At 46.2% G+C, this 23,020-nt stretch overlaps 1 protein-coding gene across 6 annotated transcripts; it reads left to right on the top strand.

The window, feature by feature from the left end:
• Positions 1-18: 18 nt before the first annotated feature.
• On the top strand, positions 19-22,508 carry AFMID (arylformamidase). 6 transcript variants are annotated; one of them, XM_057535286.1, is made up of 11 exons: positions 19-272; positions 2,175-2,265; positions 12,941-13,045; positions 13,127-13,175; positions 14,269-14,354; positions 14,450-14,522; positions 14,709-14,806; positions 15,058-15,136; positions 15,245-15,386; positions 15,596-15,700; positions 22,301-22,504. In XM_057535286.1, the coding sequence occupies exons 1-11, from the start codon at positions 213-215 to the stop codon at positions 22,355-22,357; spliced, it is 945 nt and encodes a 314-aa protein (XP_057391269.1). In that variant the 5' UTR covers positions 19-212; the 3' UTR covers positions 22,358-22,504. The 6 variants fall into 6 exon arrangements, with proteins under 6 accessions (XP_057391269.1, XP_007185839.1, XP_057391270.1 ...); XM_007185777.2 differs by lacking the exon at positions 22,301-22,504 and adding an exon at positions 19,925-20,283; XM_057535287.1 differs by lacking the exon at positions 2,175-2,265 and having other exon boundaries at positions 12,886-13,045; positions 22,301-22,508.
• Positions 22,509-23,020: the final 512 nt, after the last annotated feature.

The raw sequence follows: 23,020 nt of genomic DNA, 5'->3' as shown, positions 1-23,020 counted from the left end.
GCCGCCGGCCCGGAGCCAATCAGCGTGCGGCTGTGGGACCGGCGGGAGATTTGACCTCAGCCCGCCCCCTCGTGGGAGGGACCGGGAACGCGCGCAGCAGGTTCAGCTCACCAGGGCGGTGGGCGCGGCTCCCAGGGGCGGGGCCTGACCGGAGTCCCGCCCTCCTGGCATAAAAAGGCGGCCCGGGCGCCTGTCGGCTCGTACACAGCGGGATGGACGGCTTGGGTGGAGGTCCCAAGTGTGGGGCTCCCTGGAAGAGGATGTCTAAAGAGGTAGGCGGATCACTGGGAGAGGCTGGGGCTGAGGAGTGTGGTTCAGAGATGAGATGGGGGTTGAGAGAAAAGTTTAGAACCACTTCTGTGGGCGCCGTTGATAGCCTACTGTGTTCCAGCTCCCAAAAGCTTTAGCACTGTGATTTATTGATATTTTACTTCTCGCCACAGGTAGGCTTTTGCTAGCCTGATTTTAAGGGTAGAGGAAATGGAAGCCCTGACTATGTTTTTTTACTTTTTTTTTTTTTTGGCCGCACTGCGCGGCATGCGGGATCTTAGTTCCCTGACCATGGATCGAACCCGTGCCCCTGCAGTGGAAGCGTGGATTCCTAACCACTGGACCGCCAGGGAAGTCCAGCCCTGGCTATGTTAATATCCATAAACCGGGATGAGGTTGGGGCCGAAGTTCCGGACCCTAATCTGAGGTTGTGCAATGTGTGGAAGATGTGTCAGACCTGAAGGGGTAAATACCAGAGGGCTGGTATTTACTGCGGGATGGTTATAAGGGTTAGAAACGACATATGCAAAGCATTTGTTATGCTTATCATTCATTTATAATTTCCTAACTAGTTTTCCTACATTTCAGGTAGTGGTTCTTTCTCTGGTCACGGACGCATCTAAGAATGTGGTGACAGTTACAGATACTGCCCCCAAGAAATCCTAACCTCTCTCTTTCGGTCTCTCTCTCTCTGTCTGTCTGTCTCTCTCTCTCTCTGTCTCACACATAGACACACACACACACACCCCTATAATATCAGAACACTTTCAGAAACCCATTGCATTATCATTATTATAAATAATAGCAATAATAAAAGATGATGATGATAGCAGTCACAGAGTGTGCGAGGTATGACTGCAAACATCCGACGGGCATAGATTGTACAGATCCAAAGACCCCTGGCCAAGAACTCTGTTCAATGGGAAGAGGGGGAAACCCACGTTTGAGTGGTTAGCTTGACTTCATTTACATGCCTTATAGCTTTCAGCCTCACAAGATATATAGCCTCACAAGGCTGAAAACTATAAGTCATGTGAATGAAGTAAAGTACTATTGTTTTGCCCATTATACAGATGAGGGAACTGACTGTAAGTAAGTTGCCCAGGGTAAAAGAGCCTGCAAGTGATGGAGCTTGGATGGCACTCAGCCCATCTGATTCCAGAGCCCAAGACCTTTCCATGAGGCCACCTGTCTTCAAATTTTCCAGTCCAGCCTTCACCTGTTTTTTTGTTGTTGTTGTTTTGCCTCTGAGGCCTTTCTCCAAAACCTGGTTCCTTATTAATTTCTGCGTTAAGTCTGAACATCTTAGCTTGGCATTCAAGACCCTCCACCCCCCAGCCCCCGCTTCCCAGCCTCACCTCTGTGTTTCAGCAATCTGGCTGGTCAACATTTCCAAACTGACCTTTGATTCCTTCCTCTTCACCTCTGTTTCATTGATTGTGCTGCGTCCACCTGCAGTCAGAATCATACCTTTTCAGGGAAGATCAGCTCTACATCACTTTCTCTGCAGTGGCCACCCCAGCTCCCTGGCTTCCTGTGGTCTTAGCTGCTGTAGAAGTGGTACCCATGATGGCATTAACTGGGACAGATCTATGGGACCTCATTTCCCTGTAAGGCTGTACAGCTGGTTAAAGGCATGGCCATTGCTCTAGACCATGGATCTGGCAGCATCTGCAATGTCGTATCTGAAACACCTAATTAGTTAGTGGGGGGAGAGTGGGGAGTGGGTTGCCAGGCTGGAGACTGGAGGGGCTTGAAGGAAGCTAAGGGCATCTATGAGCGCCCGAGATATCAGGGAAGGGGCTTCTCCAGGCCGAGAGGAGCGTCCAGGCACGCGGAGGGGCGGGAGCACAGTCTGCGTGGAGGTCAAAGGTCTTAAGGAACTTCGTGTCTGTGTCCCGTAGGAGCTGGAGAATCAGTACTCCCCCAGCAGATGGGTCGTCCGACTGGGAGCAGAGGAGGCCTTGAGGACCTACTCACAGATAGGAAACGAGGGTACGGGGGGATCTCTCTGTGGCCGCTTCAGGTGAACTTTAGCATGTGGCAGCGTTTCAGGATGCCGGGGCGGGGAGGAGGAGCCTCCCAGCCCCCGCCTCTCGGGACAGTTCCCAAAGTCCAGGCACCTCACCTGCTCGGGGCCAGGCGCCCAGGAGCCCTTGCTGCAGGACTGCCAGAGGCAGGGCAGGGGCAGTGACCCTGCTCCACCTCCCCTCCTGCTCAGCCAACCTGCCAACTATGCCCAGGCCCTAAGGCCACAGTGGCCCAGGGAAGTGGAGTGAAAAAAGGAATGTGGCTGCTGAATGTGGGATGTTGTTGCTATCTACAAAAAGCAAAGAAGTCTCTTTTTTTTTTTTTCTTTAGAGAAATCAGGGCTTGGGAATCTGTAAGCTAGTGAAGTCTCAAGGTTAATTCCCATCCCAGCCCTGGGTCTCTAGAGTGTTGTGCTGCCACCTTTTGAGCTGGGCTGGGCAGGCGGGCTCTGCGGGGGATGTGTGGGCAAGGGATCAGCCAGCCTCGCCTCCAAGTCGGAAAACTGGATGTTGGCAAATGAGCTTTGTTTCAGCAGGCTGACCGGAGCTCCCGGGGTTAGTGGTTCTGTACACTAAGATAACCCAGCTGGAGGGACAGGCTAGTGGGGGTTTATTCCAGCACATTTCAGTGCCCTCCCTGTCCTGATAGGGGGTGGAGCTGTGTCCTGGGCACTTCAGAGTCCCCTACTGTGCCTAGCTCTGCACCAAATATGTCTCTATATACTCTATATATTTGAGTGTGCAGAGAAACCTACATGAACTGGTAGAAAACCTGTTTGTCTATCAGAATTGTCTTGAGGGAGAAAAGAGCTGACACTGTAGAGAAAGGGAGTCTCTCATAAGAAGCAAGGGCTAAGAAGACTCTCTGAGGCTGTTGCCCTCAGAGACTGTCTTGAGCAATCCCTCCTGAGAAGCCCTATGGACAGCCTTACATTCACATCCTACCTCCCTTCCTATTTACGATGCTCCAGGGGGCCCAGAGGTGCTGCAGGTGCATCTGCCCCATTTCATTGGTGAAGAAGGTGAGACAACAGGGGTCATTAGGGCCAGGCGAGTGGGCAGAGCCATGCATGCGCAGGGTTGGAGGCTGTCTCTATTGGAAATGTTGATATTTCTTTCATCATGGACTTTTTGGCATTAATTTTGATTTTTAAAAATATTGCACTTAAATATTATCTTTGTATTGGTCAGCTCAGGCTGCCATAACAAAATGCCATAGACTGGGTGGTTTAAACAATAGGAATCTCTTTCTCCCAGTTCTGGAGGCTGAGAAGTCCAAGATCAACGTGCCAACTGAAAAAAGAAAAAAAAAAAAAAAAAGGTGCCAAGTGATTTGGTTCCTCGGTGAGGGTACTCTTCCTGGCTTGCAGATAGACCCCTTTCCCCTGCATCCTCACATGGCAGAGAGAGAGAGAAAGAAACGCTTGCTCTTCCTCTTCTTATAAGGCCACTAATCTCATCACAAGGGCTCCACCCTCATGACCTCAACTAAACCTAATTACCTCCCAAAGTCACCATCACATTAGGGTATGAATTTTTGGGAGGCACAAGCCTTCAGCCCATAACGATCCTCATTACTGAGTCTTTGGTGCCCCGCCCCATGCTGTGCCTGAGGTAAGTGTCTCACTCACCCCATCCTAGTCCTGCATGATGAGGTTGAATAACTCACCCAAGCACACGTGGCTGGGGACAGCCACCACTTCCCAGAGCTGAGCTTCCAGGTAAGAGGGGAGCAGGCTGACAAGGGGTGATGACAGGCAGGTGGCGTTGGTGGGTGCCCGCCAGCTGCCTCTCTTGGTGGAGTTCTCCAGACCTCTGGACTTGCAGATTGCCTCCTTGGAGTCAAACTCCCAGGAGATGGCGAAGGAATGTAAAGCGGAAAAAATGAACAGTGGAATCCCCCGCCAACCCAGAAAACCTCTCCACAAAGGTGGAAGAGAAAGAAAACATGATTTTTTTTTTTTTTTAAAGAGTTTCACTTAATTTTTATTTATTCATTTTTGGCTGTGTTGGGTCTTCGTTTCTGTGCGAGGGCTTTCTCTAGTTGTGGCAAGCGGGGGCCACTCTTCATCGCGGTGCGCGGGCCTCTCACTATCGCGGCCTCTCTTGTTGCGGAGCACAGGCTCCAGATGCGCAGGCTCAGTAGTTGTGGCTCACGGGCCCAGTTGCTCCGCGGCATGTGGGATCTTCCCAGACCAGGGCTCGAACCCGTGTCGCCTGCATTGGCAGGCAGATTCTCAACCACTGCGCCACCAGGGAAGCCCGAAAACATGATTTTTAATTGAGTAAGGAGATTGCAAAACCAGAAAGAAACCTCACCCTTTTATACAGCCGGGCTTATATCCCTAGAGCATGCCTGTTCTCAAAATCAGCATACCTGTGTTCAAGCAAGAGGACCTGAGGGCACTATCTACTGCACTAATCCGTCCTAATTCCATAAGGGTGGCCATCTGTGTTTGCAAATTGCCTTTATCCAGAGGAAGACAAGAAATTCCCATATCCTTAAGGCAAGAGGTGGTTTTGCAACTTGGAGCCAGGTGCCTGCAGAAGTTAGGGTCCTGCCCTCCCATGGGGTATCTTGCTCGATAATTATATTTCAAAGGGAGAGCTCCCAGATCTTTGAGAAGAACGTTCCTAGGTTGTAAAACTGGCAAGAGACTCTTTCAGCTTTAAAAAATATTTACATATGGGGAATTCCCTGGCAGTCCAGTGGTTAGGACTCCACGCCGAGGGCCGGGGTTCAGTCCCTGGTATGGGAACTAAGATCCCACAAGCCGTGCAGCGATAGATAGACACATAGATAGATAAAATATTTACACACATTCCCAAAGGGGTAGAGAAAGGATATTTGATGAGGTCTCCTAAAAATAAATGCTCTAAGAAAAGGGAGGAAGGTAAACTCTCTTTTCCTTTTTTGCACTACGGAGAATGAAATTGTTTTTCTTTTGATCTATATTCATTCTAACAGCGTCGACCTGTAACTTGCAGTGGGGACTGCCCTCTTCCAATGAGTAGGTCACTTTTATCCTCCACCAAGGCCTGGCCTCTCTCAGGCTGGGCACCTGGGGACAGCTGCGTGAGCACGGGCAGAGGGAGGTTTGAACTGTTTCCTCTACCAGTAGCTATTAAATTTGATTAACAAGACTCAGTAAAAACACATTGTACAAGAAGCTAAAGGAGGTATATGTATAACCCGGCTTGGGGCACAGTTCCAAACTCCCATTCCCCCAAACCACGCCTCGCCCCAGGAGCACCAATCACCAGCGAGGTGGGTGGGGCCTCGTGATTGACAGCCCCTGCGACTGAGAGCCTCTCTGAGGTCCCCTCCTGCCTTTCAAGGCTGGGATTGTGCTTTTTCCTCTCCATCAGAAAAACCAAAGGAAGAAAACAAAAGCACACAAAATACAGGCCCCAATTTTGTTTTACTGTGATAAAATACACATAACATAAAATATACCACTTTAACCATTGTAAAGTGTACAATTCAGCAGCATTTAGTACATTAACGATGTTGTACAAACATCTCCTCTATCTGGTTCCAACACATTTTCATCACCCCAGAAGGAAAGCCCCTACCCGTTAAGCAACCCCCTGGCAACCACTGACTGCTCTCTGTCTCTATGGATTTTCCTATTCTGGACGTTTCATATAAATGGAATCCTACAAGATGTGGTCTTTTGTGTCTGGTGGCTTTCCCTTAGCATAATGTTTCCAAGGTCCATCCATGTTGTAGCAAGTCAGTGCTTCATTCCTTTTTATGGATGAATAATTTTCCATTGTATGGATGGACCACGTTTTGTTTATCCATTCATCCGTTGATGGACATTTGGGTTGTTTCCACCTTTTGGCGATTGTGAAAAGTGCTGTTGTGAACATTTATGCACAAGTTTTTGTTCGAAAGCCCTAATTTCTTATTAAGTTCAATAGACACAGCCATTCTACCAAACTGCATGTATTCCAAATGTTTACCTCCACCTTTTTACTTAGTTCGTCATGGACCAGTAACAAACAGTGTGGGGCACCCATTGTCCACAGACCACATTGTAATAGCCCTGCTCTGCACTCTCTGAGGTTGGCTATTTTTAAGCAACAATTGTTTTCTGATTACAAAAGGAGCATTTGCTGAATGAAAAGGATTTTAGAAAATAAAACCGTCAATAATTGTCACCCATTGTTAACATTGGGATGTGGTTTCTTCTAGTCTCTTTTTTTCTCCTAGGAGAAAGCCTTCTGTATTTATAATGTGCAATCTTGGGCTTCCCTGGTGGCGCAGTGGTTGAGAATCTGCCTGCCAATGCAGGGGACACGGGTTCGAGCCCTGGTCTGGGAAGATCCCACATGCCGCGGAGCAACTAGGCCCGTGAGCCATAACTACTGAGCCTGCGCGTCTGGAGCTTGTGCTCCGCAACAAGAGAGGCCGCGACAGTGAGAGGCCCGCGCACTGCGATGAAGAGTGGCCCCCACTCTCTGCAACTAGAGAAAGCCCTCGCACAGAAGCGAAGACCCACCACAGCCAAAAATGAATAAATAAATAAATATAATGTGCAATCTTGTTTTTAATAGCATGAACAGCCTTAAAAATTATTTCTAGAAGAGATACTATGTATAAAATAGAGAAACAACAGGATATATTGTATAACACAGGGAAATATAGCCATTGTTTTGTAATAACTTTAAATGGAGTATAATCTATAAAATGTTGAATCACTGAGTTGTACACCTGAAACTAATATAATATTGTAAATCAACTACACTTCAATTTTAAAAATTCTTTCTAACCCAAAAGAATTGAAAATAAGTTCTCAAACAAGTACTTGTACACACATGTTCATAGCATTACTCACAGTTGCCAAAAGGTGGAAACGGCCCAAATGTTCATCCACAGATGAATGGATAAACAAAATGTGCTATGTCCATACAATGGAATAGTTTTTGGCCCTGAAAAGTAATGAAGTACTGATACATACTAGAACATGGATGGACCCTGAAAACATAATGCTCAGTGAAGGAAGCCAGGAACAAAAGGTCACATTTATGTGAAATGTCCAGAATAGGGAAATCCATAGGAACAGAAAGCAGTTAGTGGTTGCCAGTGTCTGGGGTAAGGGGGGTTTGGGGAGACGCTGCTTAACGGGTAGGGGGTGTTCTTCTGGGGTGATGAAAATGTTTTGGAACTAGATAGAGGTGATGGTTGCATGACATTGTGAATGTGCTAAGTGCCACTGAATTGTTCACTTTAAAATGGTTAATTTTTAAAAATTTGTTTATTTATTTTTGGCTGTGTTGGGTCTTTGTTGCTGCACAGTCTTTCTCTAGCTGTGGCGAGCGGGGGCTACTCCTCTTGGCAGTGCGTGGGCTTCTCATTGTGGTGGCTTCTCTTGTTGTGGAACACAGGCTCCAGGCGTGCAGGCTTCAGCAGTTGTGACACACGGGCTCAGTAGTTGTGGCTCGCGGGCTCTAGAGCGCAGGCTCAGTAGTTGTGGCGCACGGGCTTAGTTGCTCCATGGCATGTGGGATCTTCCTGGACCAGGGATAGAACCTGTGTCCCCTGCATTGGCAGGCGGATTCTTAACCACTGTGCTACCAGGGAAGTCCCTAAAATAGTTAATTTTGTTATGTGAGTTTCACCTCAATAAATTATTTTTAATCTTTCGCAGCACTACCACTTCTCTCTGTCTGTCCATCTGCACATCCTCATGCCCCGGGGGCACGGGGCACTGTGCTAGGTGCTGGGAAGAAGGGGGAGCCTTTGTCTTCTCTCCTGACCCCTCCCCTCTCCACTTCTTCAGCCTGTGCCACTCTGCTGGTTTCCACTCCCTCCTCCTGGGAAACTTGGTTTTTCTCTGACTTTTGTTGTCACAGATTTGGCTACGAACTCACTGTGACTGAGCCCCAGAACCCCACCCCACTGACCTCCCCCAGCTTCTCCAGCTTGTCCACTGGTTCTGGCAGACACTCCCTCCCCATTTGTGTCCACTGCTCTAAACATCCCATATTCTACATATTCATCCCTCCCCCCCTCCCCGCCCACTCCCTAGGAGCCACTGATCTTTTCACTGTTTCCATGGTTTTACCTTTTCCAGAATGTCCTAGAGTTGGAATCATACACTATGTAGCCTTTTCAGATTCTGGCTCATTTTTATAGCACATGTTACCACCTGACATCTTTCTGTAACTGCTTGTCCCCCACACTAAGGGGTAAGCCACATGTGATTTGGATTTTTTTTATTATTTTGTCACTATGATATTCCAAAATGGGCACAGGCTGCTGCTTATATAAGTATTTGTTTGCTAAATGAATTAAAAGACTGGGGGAGAATAGTTCTGAAACTAGATGGAGGCTGATGGGCCCCAGCCTCCTCTTAAATTGCTGCCACAGACGTGATGAACCCTTGTCTTCAGCTTTCCGTGACTGTCTGATGGGTCTCCCGGCCCCACGCCTGCATTAGTCTCTAGGGACTCTGGCCCCTGCTCCCCCTAATTGCTCTAACACAATGCTCAGTTGGGTCCAGGGACCTGGAGTTTCTCTCTGTAAGAGCTGTGACACTTTGGACTGTGACTAATAGAAACCGAAGTTTTGCTTTTTCAAAAAAGGAAGTTTGTAATAGGGTTTATGCTGAGGTGTCTTGTTGAAGCCCTCCTGCGCTGCCTGTAGGTGCAGCGCCTGGAGGGCTGGCGGGATTCACGCTCTGGAGGAGGCAGTGGGTCCCCCCATTCTCCGTCCTCGCAGCCAGCTGCCCGCCATCACCGTCACACCACCTCCTGAAGAGAGGCAGTTTCTCTGGCTCAGGGTCGGTTGGGTTTTTTAATACTGGAGGAAGACTTTTTTATGCATGATAACGAATATCGATAGCTGCTTGGTTTTAATTGCTCTTCAGCTTAGGGCATAAAATTTGCATCATCTTTTTCTTAGTTTTGGCACAGCATAAATCTTGTTGGTCCACGTACACTTCCAGGACCCTTGCGTTAATTAAATTGCTCCCTTTGCTGAGCCTGCTGTGTTGACAAGCTTGTCGGGAACAAACACCTTCACACAGTGCTGGTGGGAGGGTGGTTGGCAAATCCCTCAGAGAAGGAGAGCAGGGGAGCTCCAGGGCCTTTGGGGGGAGTGTGGGGGCTGTTATGGACCGAATTTTGTGTCTCCCCAAAATTCACATGTAGAAGCCCTAACCCCTACTGTAGCTGTGTTTAGAGATGGGGCCTCTAAGGAAGTAATGAAGGTTAAATGAGGTCGTAAGGATGGGGTCCTGATCTGGTAGGATTATTAGACACAGAGGGTTCCTCTCCCTAGAGAGGGGGAGAGCTCCTCCCAAGCACAAAGAGGCCACGAGAGCGCACAGCGAGAAGGTCATCTGCCACCCCTGGGGAGGGACCTCACCAGACATCACCCCAGCTGGCACCTTGACCCTGCCTTCCAGTGTCCAGAACTGGGTGAAATAGATGTCTGTCGTCGAAGCCCCCCCACTGTATGGCATTTCGTTAAGGCAGCCTCAGCAACTAAGACGGGAGGCTCAGATTGAATTTGCGCCTCAGATCAACAGGATGTGATGCTTGTTATACCCGGCGCACACGTGTGGCTGGAGGGAGTCCTGGTGAAAGCAGGGGAGTGGAGAGGGACTGTCTCTGCTTCCAAGGGAGTAGTGAAGGGGATCCAGGGTGGTCTCAGTAGGGGTGGGGAGAAGACTCAGGATTCAGGATAAGCAGAGAGGGAGCCAGGAGTATTTACTGGTGATCAGATGTGGTTTGTTTGGCCTAAAAACTGTCACTACTGGTTAAATAAATTAAGGTGCAGCCATAGGATGGAATAGCAAGTTAACTGTTTATGAAAAAAAGAAAAGAACGAGGAAGCTGTCTATGTACCGATTGGGAAAGCTCTCCAAGAAATATGAAGTGAAACAGGCAGGGCAGAAATGTATTTCATACGCTGCCCTTTGGATTAAAGGGAGAGAGAGTCCATATCCGTATTAATAATAACAGTCACCTTGGCAGGGTTATTTCATGCAAATGCCTGTTGTATATTTTTTTAACCATATAAACATATTATTTCTTCAAAAGAAAAATGAATGGCATTTCATTTATTTTTTAAGTTAATGCTCAGATAGCTCATAACTTTCACAGATTAAATTCCCGTCAACTTTTCAACGCAACTTACATGATGTGATGAAATTCTGAAAAAAGCACTTCAAGTTATAATCGCAAATGCAATGCATTTGATTTGCTTAACAGAATCTCCTGGTTCTAATCAAGTAAAACGTACCTATTTAATAATGGATTGATTCAGTTAAGTGTGTCCTGCAGAGTGGTCTGCACCCAGCGTGGCACCTGGGGGCAGGTGAAGCCTGTTTGGGTCTGATCTTTGTAGAAGTCACACATCAGGCTCTGAGCAGTTGGTCGCTTGAAGCTTTAGGAGATGGGAAGCCCCCTTCCACCCCTCCATGGGAGAGCGAGTGGGAGCCCACAGAACACAGCCTCGTCCCTCTCCCAAGAAGCCTCCCCCTGGCCTTGTTCCCTCACTCAAGGGTGGGGTGTTGGTGATGGCAAAATTGGTTTTTCGGCCACCTCACCTGTCCTGCAGAGGCAGCCTGGTCCCTGCTTTTGGCACGTGGGAAACTTGGCATCTGCCATCATTTTTATTTCTCTTGGCCTTGAGCGGTCCAGCAGAAATGGAGGCGGCCCATTTTAACAGTTTATTCACACTTGCATAAACACAATCTATGCAAACTATCTTCATCTACCTAGTTTGCCCTTTCTGGAATTGCAGAATCACCCAACCCAAGGGAGCCCTGATGGGTATTTTTGGGAAGGGGCCTGTGAGCAGGGGGACCATGGCCACCGAGGTTGGGGATCTGGAGGCTTCCAGGAACATGGATCCCAAGTTGAAGGTCTCTCCCCACCAATCTTCAATATCAGAAAGATTTCAGTGTTCGTGCTGTATGGTATTTGTGTAACCTGCTTTCGCTCTTTACATGGCAAAATACTCTCCCTCCAGTATTTCCTTTTTGATTAATGCATTTTGGGTCCTGTTTATGTAATCCTTGCCTAGTCCAAGGTCATTAGGATTTCTTATTTTCTTTTCTAACAGCTTTATTGTCTTCGCTTTCACATTTAAAGCTGTGGTCCATCTGGAATTGTTCTGGTGTGGTGTGAGGTAGGGATCAAGAAACTTTTTTTTTCTTCTTTCAGATATTCAATTGACCCAACACTACTTACTGAAATATTTATTCATTACATAATTTTCTTTTTCTTTCTTTTTTTTTACACACTTTTCTTTTTTAAGATTAATTTTTATTGGAGTATAGTTGCTTTACAATGTTGTGTGAGTTTCTGCTGTACAGCAAAGTGAATCAGCTATACATATACATGTATCCCCTCTTTTTTGGATTTCCTTCCCATTTAGGTCACCACAGAGCATCACAGTTTTCTTTTTTTTTGGCTGCACAACATGGCTTGCGGGATCTTAGTTCCCTGACCAGGGATTGAACCCAGGCCCTCGGCAGTGAAAGTGCGAGTTCTAACCACTGGACCACCAGGGAATTCCCTACACAATTTTCTTTTAAGTGGTTATGATGTACCAGGTCCTGGGTGTACCTGAGGTGGGCAAAGCAAAGCCCTTGTCTTCTCAGAGCTTATGTTCTAGTTAGGGTGACAGACAGACAGTAAACAAGTAAAAAATATATGAAGGATTAATGAATCCTGGGATAAAAAATAAAGGAGAGAAAGGGGATATACCATAATGTACTTTCCCTGTTTTCTATTGTAGATCACTTGGGCTGTGTCCAATGTTTTGCTGTCATAAATAGCATTAGTGTGGGCATCTTTAAAACAAGCCCTTAAGAATATTTCTGATTATTTCCTTATAATAAATGTATGGATAAGGACTTATGCATCAAGGAATATGATCTTCTTGGGTTTTGATACATATTTCCAAGTTGCCCCCCAGGAAGAACTTACCAGTTTACACTCTCTGGCACCCAGTGGTGGAGGGAGCTGAGCTTCCTGGGTTTCAGTGATGGAAGTGGGGCCTTGAGGGGACATTGTTTACTGCAACATGAACATACAGAGTCCCATCCCACCTCTAGGCCTTTGCCTTTGGTATTTAATTTACTTATGGTAAATTACGTAAATGTACTTCCTCCTTTCTCCCAACCCCAGTCCTAGCCAATTTTCACATCCCTCTGACCTCTCCCATCATGGCACTCAATTATATATTCATATTGTTTTATTATCTATTTATTTCAAGTGATTTTATATCTTAGTTCCTAGAAGGTTATTTTTCCAAATACTTGGAAAAGTTTATACTTCCCAGAACACGTAGCCAAGTGTAACACACATAATAAGCATGTAATAAAGTAGTGGTTGAAATGGTGCCTATCAGAACTGCCAGCTCACCAGAGACAGATGTCACAGGTAGTACTGGCCCCCACTTGGATGGGCCAGTCTGATTTCTTTGTAACTATGCACCTGTGGGATGCTTCAGACCCCAGCCCCAATTACCATGAGGACTTGGGGAAGCACTGATAGCTGGAGCTAACTGGTCAACCCAAAGGGACTTTCGGCAAAAATTTTTCTGCCTGAAATAAAATAGAGGTTGCTGCTGCCTGAGGTTGTGCTGACAGCGACTTGTCCATTTCTGGAGACAGCTACCAAGAGGGCCCAGGCCACCGGGAGGAACCTGCTCGATGTCCCCTATGGAGACGGCGAAGGGGAGAAACTGGACATCTACTTTCCTGAGGCAGTGTCTGAAGGTAAGCGGGGGCTAGTGGTCCCCCTTGGATCTCAGCTGGGAGCCCTGCCTCGGCCTACATGCCCTTTGTTTTGTCCTACAGCCTTACCGTTCCTCGTGTTTTTTCATGGAGGATACTGGCAGAGCGGAAGGTGAGTCGGGGGATTTGGATGAATGGAGAAAAAGGGAGATTCATCTTTGCCTGGACTCTTCATTTCCTAGGGCTGCTGCAACAACTTACCACAAACTTGGGTGCTTCCAACAACAGAAATGTCTTACCTCACAGTTCTGGAGGTCAGAAGTCTGAAATTCATCAAGGTGTGGGCAGGGCAGCACTCCCTCCGAAGGCTCTGGGGGAGGACCCGTTCTCACCTCTTGCAGCCTCTGGGGGGTCCAGGTCTTTCTCGCCTTGTGGCCGCATCACTTCAACCTCAACTTTCATCTTCACATGGTCTTTGTGTGTCTGTATTTCAATCCTCCCTCTCCTTTCTTTTACAATGTCACCAGTCATTTGATTTAAGGCCCATCCTAAATCTGGGATGATGCCATCTCAAGATTCTGAATTATATCTGCATAGCCCCTATTCCAAATAGGGTCACATTTGCAGGTACTGGGGTTTAGGATTTGGACATGTTTTTGGGGGGGACACTATTGGATCCACTATACCCAGTGAAAAGCCTGTTCAGTCTACTCTAATCAAATGGAAAACCACAGTGACTAACCATCCCAGTTTGCTCAGAACTGAGTGGTTTCCCAGGACCTGGGGCTTTCAGTGGTAAAAAAAGAGAGAGTCCCAGGCAAACTGGGACCACGGGTCATCCTAAGATAAGCAGAGGGGAATTTGGGATCTTCAGGGACACTGTTGTTCCCTAGGATCTTACTAAGGAGTTGCCTGTTATAGGATCTACTGCCCTTCAAGCATATCATCTTAATGCTACATTTATTGCATTTTTACCCTTTGCTTTGTGAAGCTCTCTACATGTCTCACCTCCTTCAATTCTCAAAAACAGCACCCTAAGGGAAAGAACATAATCGTTCCTATTTTACAGAGGAGGAAATCAGGCTTAGAGGTTAAATATAGTCTCTAGGGTCCCATAGCTAGCATGTGATGTGGTAAGGACAAAGCCCCCCTTCTTCCCTTACTGCACCAGGTCAGAGAGGGGCAGTGCTCTGGGTGGACAGGCCACAGAAGCAGCCTAGTGACCAAGTGGCCTCCAGTTGTCATGTCTTTGTCTCCTTCTGCAGTAAAGACTCGTCAGCCTTCATGGTCAGCCCACTGACAGCACAGGGAGTGGCTGTGGTGATAGTGGCTTATGACATTGCCCCCAAAGGTAACGAGGGTAGTCTTGCAGGTACAAGGGCTGGTGGGCTTTGGAGGGGAGAGGGCCCCCGGCGGAGCCTGACATAGCTCCTACCCTCTGCACAGGCACCCTGGACCAGATGGTAGACCAGGTGACCCAGAGCATCGTGTTTGTCCAGAAACAGTATCCAGGCAACCAGTGGGTATCACTGTAGATTTTCCTTTTGTCAGACTGAGTGGGAGGACAGTGGATTAAGCTTCTTGGATGCAGCCCAACTGCCCCCTCTGGCTTTGGAGCAGAGGGCAAATTGGGGCTCCTTGATACTGGCCTGTTGCTTTGGTTATACTGAATGCAAACCCAGCTCTCTGCTCTGACCCACCCAAGGGGAATTTACCTGTGCGGACACTCAGCTGGGGCCCACCTCGCCGCCATGATGCTCCTGGCCAACTGGACCAAGCGTGGAGTCAGGCCCAACCTCAAAGGTTTCCGCGGGGACTGAGCCTGGCTGGGCAGCGTTCACCCTCCCCTGATGGGCCTGAGGGTCTGTAGCAGCTGCTTGAAATGTCAACAGCTGTGAGTGGCTTGACCTCGGGGCTTTGAGCCTGGGGAGCAGGGCCTGCTTTGCTTCTTCTCTGCCCCCTACCCTGGTCTTGCCGCACTGGCCCTGGAGGCGGGCTGGCCCCATCTTGCCCCACCTGCAGCCTGGCTCTGTGACTGTCCTTTACCTTCACAGGCTTCTTCCTGGTGAGTGGGATCTATGACCTGGAGCCTGTCATGCACACCTCTGAGAACGCCCCTCTCCTCACAACCCTGTGAGTCACTTGTCCCCTCGTCCCCCAGCTGGCCTGCAGCCTGAGAGGAGGACCAGGGGTGCAGCAAAGGCTGCTCTCTGTCCTGACCACACCTACTCCCTGCACCAGGGAGGACGCTCAAAGGAACAGCCCCCAGTGGCGCCTGAAGACAAGCCCAACGCAGCCTGTGGACCCAGCCTGCCACATCCTGGTGACTGTGGGCCAACACGACAGCCCCGAATTCCACCGACAGTCCAGGGAATTTTATCAGGTACCCCCAGCACCCCGCTTTTGGCTCGAGGTTGAGGGTCATGCAGTCCTATTATCTTCCTGTTTATTTCACCCAAACGGACCCCACGATACCAGTCATTTCTTCAATAACTACTTAGCACCTGGTATGTGCCAGGCAGCTGCGAGAGCCCCTCTCCCCCCAACCCCCCGCAGCCTCATGCTTCCTCTCCCCTCATTTCTCCTACTCAGACTCTGCGGCGAGGAGGGTGGAAAGCCTCCTTTGAAGAGCTCCACGACGTGGATCACTTCGAAACCCTTTGGAACCTAACCCAGAAGGACTACGTGCTCACCCAGGTGGGGCGTATCCCTTCACTGTGGACAGAACGCGTCCTGCTGTAGCCCCTACACGGAAGGCGAGGTGGCCAGGCAGGGGGCGTGGGGAGTCACCTCGCTGGCTCTTTGGCGTCCAGGAGGTTGGGGGACTTGACGATAGGGATTGAGTGCCACGCTTGCTTCCTGTACTTCACCTCCCTCTGAAACAGCCCCAGGTGACCTGCAGAGGCTGGTCCTGGGCACACAGGTGGGATCTGCATGGGGCTGTGGTGTGGATGGGGACAGGCAGGTACGAGAAGGTATTAGCCTGTTTGTGTGTAAGCATAAAAGCAACACCAACTCCGTGGGGAAAGGAGGGATGGAGTTGGCCACGTAAATGTTTATTACAATTTTAATGTGGAGAATCCTTTTAAAAGTCTAAGGATGAAAAGGAACCTTCCTACACTGTTGGTGCGAATGTAAATTGATACAGCCACTATGTAGAACAGCATGGAGGTTCCTTAAAAAACTAAAAATAGAGTTACCATATGATCCAGCAATCCTACTTCTGGGCATATACCTGGAGAAAACTATAAGTCAAAAAGATACATGCACCCCAGTGTTCATAACAGCACTATTTATAATAGCCAAGAAACAACCTAAATGCCCATCAACAGATGAATGGATAAAGATGTGGTATATATATATATACACACACACACACACACATATATATATATATATATATATATATATTAGTCAGCCATAAAAAAGAATGAAATAATGCCATTTGCAGCAACATGGATGGATCTAGAGATTATCATACTAAGTGAAGTAAATCAGAGAAAGACAAATATCTCATGATATCACTTTTATGTGGAATCTTAAAAAATGATACAGGGACTTCCATGGTGGTGCAGTGGTTAAGAATCCGCCTGCCAATGCAGGGGACAGGGGTTTGATCCCTAGTCCAGGAAGATCCCACATGTCGTGGAGGAGCTAAGCCCGTGCGGAGCAACTAAGCCCGTGCGCCACAACTACTGAGGCTGCCTGCCACAGCTACTGAAGCCCGCGCGCCTAAAGCCCATGCTCCACAACAAGAGAAGCCACCACAATGAGAAGGCCGCGCACCACAACGAAGAGTGGCCCCCGCTTGCCGCAACTAGAGAAGGCCTGTGCACAGCAACAAAGACCCAACGCAGCCAAAAACTAAATTTAAAAAACAAATTAAAAGAAAAAAATGATACAAATGAACTTATTTACAAAACAGAAATAGACTCACAGACATAGAAAACAAACTTATGAATGGTGCCCAGGGGGATGGTTTTGTTTGGAGTGTGGTGTATTGGCCGCTGAGATTGGCAGGTCTGACTTCTGACTTCTGATGCTGTTTGCACCATATTAACCTGCTATCATGTTTATCACTTCAAATGAAAATGGTTTAAAATGAAAACACAAAAAAAAAAAAAAAAAAAAAAAAAAAAGAAAACAAACTTATGGTTATCAAAGGGGAAGCGGGGGAGATAAATTAGGAATTTGGGTTTAACCTATACACACTACTATATATGAAATAGAAAACCAACAAGGACCTACTGTATAGCACAGGGAACTATATTCAATATCTTGTAATAACCTATATTGGAAAAGAATTTGGAAAAGAATATATATATTATATATATATATAACTTAATCACTTTACTATATACCTGAAACACTGTAAATCAACTATATTTCAATATATTTATTTATTTTTTTAAAAATTTACTTATTTATTGGCTGCACCAGGTCTTACTTGCGGCATGCGTGCTCTTAGTTGCGGCATGTGGGATCTAGTTTCCTGACCAGGGATCAAACCTGGGCCCCCTGCATTGGGAGCATGGAGTCTTAACCCCTGGACCACCAGGGAAGTCCTGACTATACTTCAATTTAAAAAATTATTTTTAAAAAGTCAAAGGCTAGATTGGGGAAAATATTTGCCATGGACCCGGAAACTATACAGTTACTACTTTTTTTCTTTTTTTTTCTGGGAAAGTGGGTACCTGATTAACTTTACTTTTTTTTTTAATATATTTCTTTTTCCTCCAGTTTTATTGAGATATAATTGACATACAGCACTGTATAAGTTTAAGGTGTACAGCACAATGATTTGACTTACAAACATCATGAAATGAACCACAATAGGTTTAGTGAACCTCCATCATCTCACAGATACAAAAGAAAAGAAAAAGAAAAAAATATTTTTCCCTTGTGATGAGAATTCTTAGGATTTACTCTTAACAACTTTCATATATAACATAGAGCAGCGTTAATTATTTTTTTTAAAGGCTTTTTTTTTAAAATTAATTAATTTATTTTTGGCTGTGTTGGGTCTTCGTTTCTGTGCGAGGGCTTTCTCTAGTTGCGGCGAGTGGGGGCCACTCTTCATCGCGGTGCGCGGGCCTCTCACTGTCGCGGCCTCTCTTGTTGCGGAGCACAGGCTCCAGACGCGCAGGCTCAGTAGTTGTGGCTCACGGGCCTAGCTGCTCCGTGGCACGTGGGATCTTCCCAGACCAGGGCTCGAACCCATGTCCCCTGTATTGGCAGGCAGATTCTCAACCACTGCGCCACCAGGGAAGTCCCTCCATAGGGCTTTTATAGCGTTCAGTTTTAATTCACATAGTTAATATCCTTATCACACAAAGAGCACTTTCAAATCAATAAGAACAGTTCTTTTTTTAAATTGAAATTTAGTTGATTTACAATATTATATTAGTTTCAGGTGTGTAACATAGTGATTTAATATTTTTATATAGCCTATGCTCCATTTAAAGTTTTTATAAAATATTGGCTATATTCTCTGTGCTGTACAATATAACCTTGTAGCTTATTTATTTTATACATAGTATCAATAGTTTGTACCACTTAATAAGAGCAGGTCTTATTTCTCTTTAAAAACAGAAATAAATAGAAAAAATGGACAAAAAATAAGTGATAATTCAAAAAGAAATATAAATGGCCGGTAAACATGGGGGGAAAGTAAGCTGCATTAGTGATCATAGGAAGGTAATTGAAATGGGACTTCCCTGGTGGTCCAGTGGTTAAGACTTTGCCTTCCAATATAGGGGGTGCAGGTTCAATTCCTGGTCGGGGAGCTAAGATCCCACATGCCTCGCGGCCAAAAAACCAAAACATAAAACAGAAGCAATATTGTAACAGATTCAGTAAAGACTTTAAAAGTGGTCCACATCCAAAAAATCTTTTAAAAAAAAGAAATGTAACTGAAAATGAGTCCTTTCCCACCTCTCACAGGAAATGTTCTAGTTATTAATAGTGCCCAGCGCTGGTGAAGACACAGTGAAGGGGGCCTCCCCCATCCTGCGGGTGGGAGCACACATTGGCCTGATGTTTCGGGAGTACAGCCTGGCAATATGGACCCAAACCCACTGACCCAGTAATTCTGCTGCTTGGAATTTCTCTTCAGGATAATCAGAGAAACACAGAAAGATGGTCTCTGTAGCTTTATTATGTTCTAAACTTGGAAATAATCTAAATGTCTAATGAGGTTATATTATGATATAATCAGGTAACAGAGTGAAGTCTGTGAAAATTAGCTAGGACATGTCAAATTGCTTCAGAGGTAAGAGCAAAAACACAAAAATTAACTGGCCTAGTATCTTCCTAGTTTTATGATACATAGATAGCTAGACCCTTAGAGGCATATATATGCATCCAAAAAAACCGTTTACCAGTGGTGTTACAATGGATTTTAAAAATCAATTTCCACATTTTCTACCATGAACGTGTATTACTTTTTTTTAACTGGGGAAAAACAAGCACCCAATAAATGACATCTCTTAAAGAAACCTAATAAATATTTCAGATTTGGAGGGCCATATGGTCTGTGACAAAACTACCCAACTCTGCCATTGTTGTTCAAAAGCCACCAGAAACAATTCATAGGTGAATAAATGTGGCTTTGCTCCAATAAAACTGTACTTATGGATGCAGAAATTTGAATTTTATGGAATTTTTACATGTCACAAAAATATTCTTTTTTTGATTTTTTTTCCAACTGTTTAAAAATGTAAAGCCATTCTTAGCTCATGGGTCATACAAAAACGGGCAATAAGCGGGCAACATTTCAAATGAGAGGTGGGAAAGGACTCATTTAAATTACGTTTCTGTGATCGAAAATGTAGCCTGTTTCTTTAATCAAATTCTTCCCAAGAGATCCTCACAAGAGCCTCTCCAACTCTGGAGCTTTTGTATCTTTCCCTCCTGCTGCAGATTATTTTGAAAACAATCTTCCAGGAGTCCTGATGACACCTGAACCCCCGCCGCCAGCATGCACCCCGACTTGTGAAACTTCTCCCAAGGGCTCGACTGCTTCCCATTCTTGCCGGCCTCAGCTTTCCTGTGCCCAGCGGCGCCTCTGTTTGTCCACCCACCCCGGCCAGGGTCCATTCCCCTCACTGCTCTGAACACGAGTACAAATCTCCATGGCCTGCCCCTGGCCTAGATCCAGCGGGTTCTGGCCCAGGTCCACGCCCTGTGTGATACCCAGAGTCTGGCCCCCAGTCTGCTGAGAGGGTGAAACAAAAGTGACAACTCCCAACCAAAATGAAGAAGAAGAGCTCCCCAAACCAGTTTTTGTTCTGTGTTTTTGTTTCACTCCTTTGTCTACTCTGTCCTGGGCTCCACCTGACGTCTGGATTCGTCCCGGAAAGCCGTGGGATTTTATCCTTGGGGCTAACACCTTGACTGACAGGACAGTGACATCCACAGGTAGGACATGCTTCCTCTGCCACTCCCCACCCCCCACAGGGGTGTGTGTGCAGTTAGTTCCCAAGGAGCCAGCTGGGTCCACCCACCATCCACCACACCGCTCTCTCGCCCACTCTGAATAGCTAGCAGTTCAAGAATGATTGATTATAGCGAAAATAGGTAATAGCCTAAATATGCATCAGTAGGGAGTAAGTACATCTGAGCAGCCGACCATCATTAGAAAGAGGTCTGTGTTTATAACTGGGGATATCTCCAAGACATACTATTACCTGACGAAGAGCAAGATGCTCAGCGATGCAATATAGTACCATCTCAACAACATTACCTCATACTCACAAAATGACATGTTTCTGTGTGTGCACACGAGTGTGTGAATGCAGAGAAAAAGTTTGGGGAGGCTCCACACCTAACACCTCTGCTGCCCTCTGGGGAGGGAAGTGGCATTGGGAACATGAGGAGGGGGTGTTTTGGCTTTATCTGGATTCTTTGGATCTTTTAGGATAAGAATGTAATGAGGCAAAAAAACCCTAATGGGACCTAATTACATTTAAAAGCTTTTGCACAGCAAAGAAAACCATCAACAAAATGAAAAGACGACCTACTGAATGGGAGAAAATATTTGCAAATGATATGATCGGTAAGGGGTTAATATCCAAAATATATAAACAGCTCATACAACTCAACATCATAAAGACAAACAAGCCTATTAAAAAATGCGCAGAAGAACTGAATAGACATTTTTCCAAAGAAGATATACAGAGGGCCAACAGGCACATGAAAAGATGCTCAACATCACTAATCATCAGGGAAATGCAAATCAAAACCACAATGAGGTATCACCTCACACCTGTCAGAATGGCTATCATCAAAAAGACCATAAACAAATGTTGGCAAGGATGTGGAGAAAAGGGAATCCTCCTACACTGTTGGTGGGAATGTGAATTGGTACAGCGACTGTGGAAAACAGTATGGAGGTTCCTCAAAAAACTGAAAATAGAACTACCATATGACCCAGCAATTCCACTCCTGGATATATACCTGAAGAAAATGAAAACATTAATTCAAAAAGATACATGCACCTCAATGTTCACAACAGCATTATTTACAATTGCCAAGATATGGAAGCAACCTAAGTGTCCAACAACAGATGACTGGATAAAGAAGATGTGATATATATATACACATACACACATATAGACAGAATGGAATACTACTCAGCTATAAAAAAAAAGGAATGAGAATTTGCCGTTTTCAGCAACATAGATGGGCTTGGAGGGCATAAGTGAAATGAGTCAGAGGAAGACAAATACTGTGTGTTATCACTTATCTGTGGAATCTAAACAGTAAAACAAATTAGTGAATATAACAAAAAAGAAACAGACTCACAGATCTAGAGAACAAACTAGTGGTTACCAGTGGGGAGAAGGAAGTTGGGAGGGGCAAGATAGGGGCAGGAGATTAAGAGGTATAAACTATTATGTACAAAACAAATAAGCTACAAGGATATATTGTATAGCACAGGGAATATAGACAATATTTTATAACAACTATAAATGGAGTATAATCCTTAAAAATTGTGAATCACTATGTTGTACACCGGAAAGTTATATAATATTGTAAATCAACTATACCTCAATACAATTTCAATAAATGGCTCAGATAAAAAATATGCATACATATATATGTGTGTATATGTGTGTGTGTCTGGAGAGAGAGAAAGGAAGAGAGAGGGTGAGAATGATAACAGAAATAGGCAAAAAGTAAATAGAATATCTAAATAAAGGGTACGTGAGTATTCCTTGTACTATTCTTGCAACTTTAAAAATGATTAGGGCTTCCCTGGTGGCGCAGTGGTTGAGAATCTGCCTGCCAATGCAGGGGGACGCGGGTTCGAGCCCTGGTCTGGGAAGATCCCACATGCCGCGGAGCAACTAGGCCCGTGAGCCACAAATATTGAGCCTGCGTGTCTGGAGCCTGTGCTCCGCAACAAGAGAGGCCGCGATTGTGAGAGGCCCGCGCACCGCGATGAAGAGTGGCCCCCGCTTGCCGCAACTGGAGAAAGCCCTCGCACAGAAATGAAGACCCAACACAGCCATAAATAAATAAATAATTTTTTAAAAAATGATTAAAATTACGGAATTCCCTGGTTGTCCAGTGGTTAGGACTCAGTGCTTTCACTGCCGGGGCTCAGGTTCAATCCCTGATCAGGTAACTAAGACCCCGAAAGGCAGGTGGTGTGGCCAAATATATATATATAGATAAAATTAAAAGTTACCAAAAAGTTGTGACATGAAAAGAAGAGAAGTCAGCAGTGCCCCCTGGAGCTGGAGGACTAAGGATGTGAGAGGCGCCACCCACCCATCCCTGCAGCTTGGGAAATGAGTTCAGAACACCCTGTTTCCACACAAAAAAAGGACACAGATTTTTTTCCCTAGGCAGCAGATTACCTTTGCTGGAACACATGCTTTGAGGAGGGAAAGGGGAAGTTTACCCTGGGGTCCACCCACCCGCACCTGGTTTTTCCCTACTGTCCTGTACGTTTGTCACCGTGGTGGCCCTGCCCCTGGACCCGCTGGAAGGCAGCCCTCCAGGACCCCC

The sequence above is a fragment of the Balaenoptera acutorostrata genome, chromosome 20, assembly GCF_949987535.1.
Source record: "Balaenoptera acutorostrata chromosome 20, mBalAcu1.1, whole genome shotgun sequence".
NCBI classification, from domain to species: Eukaryota; Metazoa; Chordata; class Mammalia; order Artiodactyla; family Balaenopteridae; genus Balaenoptera; species Balaenoptera acutorostrata.
Note: the sequence above shows the minus strand (reverse complement) of the source record. Positions and strands in the feature narration are given on the sequence as shown.

Excerpts from the sequence above, each read along its gene's own strand:
- AFMID (XM_057535286.1), top strand. The coding sequence starts at position 213 with ATGGACGGCTTGGGTGGAGGTCCCAAGTGTGGGGCTCCCTGGAAGAGG. Across the intron at positions 2,266-12,940 it reads CTCACAGATAGGAAACGAGG|CTACCAAGAGGGCCCAGGCC; the intron begins GTACGGGGGGAT and ends TTCTGGAGACAG. Across the intron at positions 13,046-13,126 it reads TCCTGAGGCAGTGTCTGAAG|CCTTACCGTTCCTCGTGTTT; the intron begins GTAAGCGGGGGC and ends TTTGTCCTACAG.